Source organism: Helianthus annuus, chromosome 8 (genome assembly GCF_002127325.2).
Source record: "Helianthus annuus cultivar XRQ/B chromosome 8, HanXRQr2.0-SUNRISE, whole genome shotgun sequence".
Classification (NCBI taxonomy): Eukaryota; Viridiplantae; Streptophyta; class Magnoliopsida; order Asterales; family Asteraceae; genus Helianthus; species Helianthus annuus.
Window position 1 is genome coordinate 108,372,643 of NC_035440.2, and position 5,396 is coordinate 108,378,038.

At 37.0% G+C, this 5,396-nt stretch overlaps 1 protein-coding gene across 1 annotated transcript; it reads right to left on the reverse strand.

The window, feature by feature from the left end:
- Window positions 1–624: 624 nt before the first annotated feature.
- On the reverse strand, window positions 625–1,523 carry LOC110873640 (protein NDR1-like). Its single transcript, XM_022122614.2, has one exon. The coding sequence runs from the start codon at window positions 1,398–1,400 to the stop codon at window positions 741–743; it is 660 nt and encodes a 219-aa protein (XP_021978306.1). The 5' UTR covers window positions 1,401–1,523; the 3' UTR covers window positions 625–740.
- Window positions 1,524–5,396: the final 3,873 nt, after the last annotated feature.

Sequence of the window (5,396 nt, forward strand, 5' to 3'; positions counted from 1 at the left end):
TTTCTAACCAGGTTTGGTCTAAAGGATAAAATGTGCAAGATTTTGAAAGGATAAGGACACCGCCTGTAAACTTTTGGCCAAAAGGACAGCGTCTGCAATTTGATGTAATCATAAATGACAAAACTTGTAATTTACTTTTTATTTTATTATATACACCAATCTTGTTTACCTATAGTTTGTTGTTGACGTGCTATAATTGTGAAACAAAGGTTTGAGGGTCGGTAAAGGTCGCTTAAGTACTCAAAGCAACTAAAGGGTATTTGTCAAGCTACCCTCAGACCAAGGCCCAACATGTTTAACAGGCTCAAGTGGGCCCAATCATGATAAAGTAATAAGTCAAGCCTGTTAGGGTTACGACTAAAGAACCTTCCTATAAATAGGAAACTCATTCCTCTATAGAAGACAGGTTATTCTCCTCTCTACCTAAATCTTCATTCCTTCACGTCTTTCTAAATTACAATATATGTTTATGCTTATATTCGTGTGTATATTAAAATTGTCGAGATGATACTGACTTGAACGTTGAAGTGTTCTCAGGTTATCAATCGGATGAAACTAAACCAGACCTAGTTATAATAAATCCAATGTTGGATATGTATTAGTTGAATGCTTAGACACTTAAAATTAAAGAAATAGCGTTTATACATGTAAAATTAAAAAATTTAAGTGAAACCCATAAATTAGACTATATCATCACTACTAAAAACAATATACAATAAATACAAAAAGATAAATAATATTTAATTGAAAACCAATAATAAGCCACTAAAAACAACCAATCCCAACCCCACCGGAAACTGACCGGAACCCAACTCCGGTGCACCGGACCTCAACCGCGTACCTTTCTTCCGCTCCTTCTTCCCCACACCATCCACCTCAAAATCAGTCCCAACAACCAACCTATGCTTCTTCGTCTTCCACGCCAATATCTTAAACCTAATCACCGTCGTCAAATCCACCCTAAACACCGCCAGGCCACCGCCATCCACCGCCGCCTCCCACGGCACTCCGTACGTATCCACCCAGTCCTTCCGGCGAGCCTTCTTATTATGCCCTTGGTAAAAACCCCTTATCGTATAATTCGATATCGGAATCTTTGAACTTGAAATTGAAGTCGAACCGTTGATGTAGTAATGTAAAGTGATGTTGATTGGGTGGTAGTAGATGCCTTTGTCTTTGTTAGTGTTGTCAAATTTGAGATCTATGTAGATTTTTTGGTAATCTGTTGAGTTTAAGGTTTTGTTTAAGGCGGGTATGTAGATGTCTTGGATGGATAATATTGGGTTTGATGTGCGTAAGCTCAGCCACATGAACAAAGAGGTCAGGCCTAGGGTTAGTGTGAAGCTGAAGCAGCACCGGAAACAGCTGCTTCCGCCGTCGTGGTGGTTGTAGTCGGACATGGTTCAGTGGTGGTGGTCCGGTGAGGGTGTGGGTGTGGGATATTTATTTGGGGGTGTTTGACTTTTGACTGTTGACTGTTGAGTCAAGGGGTAGGGGGTTTTCATGAAGAACTCTTGGCAATGTTGGGGAAATGGCCAAGTAATTTACAACTCGTATAAACTTTAATCCCGGGTTTGATGCTGAGACGAGGGTTTACGGATTCTATTTGGTTCCCTCGCATTATGGGGTATGGTCTCGTGGCAGTCAAGGAGTTGACCTTGGACGTAGTCCTGAACAGTGTGGGTTTACACGTAGGATTCTTTGCTGTTAAAAAAAGTTAAATAGTCAGACAGTTAATTCGTTTAATTAATTAAATAGGTCAAGGTGGAAGCCTCTTTATGACTCTTTAACCTATTTATGACATTTAGTGTGTTTACAACTTGAGTATAACACGTTTACGACCTGACAATTCTTTTGATACATATGGATAAATGGGTTTAGATAGTTAGATTCGGGTGTGCGTATGTTATGGTTGATGTTTTTCATTATAAGTTGTGTTTGGGTTCGATGATACAACATGCTAACTCAACACAATTGTCACCCCTAGCTTGGATTAAATGCTAGATATTATAGCTAACATTTTATTTTTATCACTTTTTTATGTTTGTTTTATACATTTATTCTGTAGAATTTTGTTACATTATATGATATTACAAATATATTACAAATTGTGTTATACACTTATACCATATAACGTAACTAGATATTATGTTATACAGTATAACCATAACTAATATTTGATGTTGATTCTAACTATTTATAATTTTTTTTTACTTTTTAGTAAATTTATTTAAAAAAAACAAAAAAATACAAGAAATGGTTGTAAGGAACATCGATAAATTTTACTATTAAGTTTACATCATAATCTATTAAATGTTTTATTATTCTAATTATTTTTATCTTAACTACATTGTTTTATTATGTTATCTTAGCCATCATTTTTTGTTTCCTTGTGAATTATTATTTTCGTCCTTTCATTGATGTCACATTGAGTGGGTTTGGTTCATTGCAACATGATACAGGTTAAGTGGTGGGTTATTTGTTATTTTAATTTTCCTTTTGACAAACATGGAATATATTAATATTTATGGTACAACAGCAAGGATGCTATAAACATTTTTTTTTATGTGGGATGTATATTTATAGCACATAATAATAACTAGGTTTAACGAAGTTCGTCGTGTTGCGGCGAATTTCTTTTGTTATTTAGTCTGCGTTTACATGTGTTTTGAAGTCACTACGAGCGTGTTGCGAACGGAACTGCTGACAAGAATAAAAAGAAAATATAGAAAAAAGCACTACTAGATAATCGAAAGAAAATCAACCAAAAAAGTTGTATGGTAACGATGTTGTTCGTATGAAACCCGTGGTCAGAGATGAGCAAATTGTTCTGGGTACCGGTACCAAATTTGCCGAACCGAAAGATTTTAAGTACCAATTCGGTACCGACTTTTGGCGTTCCTGGTACCGGTTCACTACCGTTTTTTACTTTCATATTGTGGCACCTGGGGAAAACGTGCAACAACCTTGATTTCTCACTTTACTCCTCTGTGCTTACTTATTAAATTTCGGGACGAAATTTCTTTCAAGTTGGGGATGATGTGACAACCCGAACTTCTGAGGTCAGTGTTGTTTATTTCCGTGATTCTAGTTTCTTATTATTCATCTCTCTCTGTTGTGAATGAATGCGTCGCGCTAGTATTACAACTCGTTCTTTTTGGGTCGCGTCTTGACACACGATTAGTTTATAATTGGGCCACGTTTGTTATAATCATGATCGGCACATGCATAAACTCAACTAAAAGACCAATCTCAATTAATGGCCAAACAAACCGAACACCCTATTCTCTAGGCTTACGATTGGGCTTGGTAGAGCCCAAGTGGGTAATAATTAAGGGCCGGCCATGAGTCCTTGTTGTTTACAAATTCTAGTTGTATAGATATAGGGTCACGGCCAACAAGGAACCGCCCCCAACTTGAAGCAAATATATGTATACGTAACATGGTTGTTGATGAGATTAAGCTTTAAACACAAGTTAAAAACCCTAAAGCCTTTCCCCTGTAATCATACGATTTCAGTAGAGACCCCCACCCGTCGAGGCAACTCATCTCTAGGTCAGTGCTCTTATTTGATACGTATATTAGGTGGTTGATACGTGATGAATGTGTCGTTTATGTAATTGTGATTGACTGATTCATTGCGTAATAATTATGATTATCGGCGTTATGAATATGTGATTGCATAAATGTGTTGCATGAATATTTGTTAGCATGAAACTGACTATTGTGATATACTTGTTGTCAAAGTATGTATGTTGATTAATGTGCACTTGATAGGAGATTCGATATGAAGAGGATTGTATGATGTTTCATGAATATGTATTAATTATTGACCAAGAATTTCGATGCTAATCAATGTTGCTAGGGCTGTATAATTGGTACACAAATCGGTCCAATAACATGTAAGCATGAACAGTTGTCGGCCATTGGGAATTGAAAAATTGGTGTTACCAGAATGTATCACGTGAATTAGTTAGATTCATTAATCAATATGTATAGTTTATCGGCCCAATGAATTGTCAGCCCATTAATCAAATTGGTCCAATGATAACTTGAATACTTTAACAGTACTTGTCGGCCATATTTGATTTGTATGGTATGTGATTTGAGTTTGTCATTTTGTTAACTAATAAAGTCTTATCAATCCCCATTAGAGGAGCGGCCCAATTGAAATTAGATACACTCACATGCTAGGCCCTCATAAATGCTAGGTTACTGACAACATTAAATGGAACTTTCACTTTGTTTGATGATCACATGGGCTGATAATTGATAGATTCAACAATAATAGTGGCCTTACTAAATCACTTCACATGCAATCAAAGAACCAACCGATTTATTATGAATCACCTAATATGCATCACAACATTAGTAATTGTGATATACATACATGTTTTATCTTTGGGCCGAGCCCAAGTAGGAGATCAAACCATCATTTGTACACATCTATTAATTGGGCCGTATTGGGCCAACCCTTGTTTTACATGGGGCCGATCTATAGGGTGCACATCAGAAGGGTTTGTTTATATGATCATGAACTGTGTTGTCTAAATTGTATATTGCATGCTTTCTGGTATCAACGGATTAATTACTGCATGATTGGTGCATATGAGGTTATGTGACGGATTGACTTATGAGCCAAGTGTATGCTAGAGATTAATTGATTTACTGTTATGGCTTGAACTTCACATGTGTGCTATATGTACAGTAGTTGTGTAATTTGTGTACAAGGAATATGAGAATTAATTGTGTATGTGATATGCAATCTATGTGCACATGAAATTGACCGTTACCGGTAACCATTATAGGACGCGATTGACCAACTGGTAATTAAGTAGATAACATACCGAGCAAAACTAAGGTGAGTTCACTACTCTTTTCCAAGCATGCATCCCGGGAAGGGATATTGGGTAATGTTCCAGGGGGAATGCAGGTTATTGGGATGTTGGTTATTACTCAGTTTCTATCATATAAGACCCCTTACATCTACCGACAATTGCCGGGAAGGCAACGAGGTTATTAGTTGATAGCGCTATTAGGTTTGGCACCCTCACACAGTCTCAGGGAGGTCGGGCGTGAACTAGTTTCCTTAAAGCATGACCAATGTTTTGATAGAGACATTGGGGTTGGGCAAACACATCTTGTAGCCATTTCGGTAATCGAGTTAATAACAACATCAAATCGAATTGTTGAACTGTTTTATACACGTAACTGGTAACTAACTCGGTCACAAAACTTTGAACTCACCAGCGTTGTCTGACACACTTGTTTGCATGCTTGTAGGTCATTAGCTGTTTGCATTGTAACTTGCTGTCTGGAGTAGCTGGAGTCTCATGGGTCGATTGGAGGGTTTTGTGTTCTGATTTGTTGATACTTTATATTGGGTTTAAACTATT

Bases quoted from the DNA above. Each gene is read 5' to 3' on its own strand.
- LOC110873640 (XM_022122614.2), bottom strand. From the start codon at position 1,400: ATGTCCGACTACAACCACCACGACGGCGGAAGCAGCTGTTTCCGGTGC.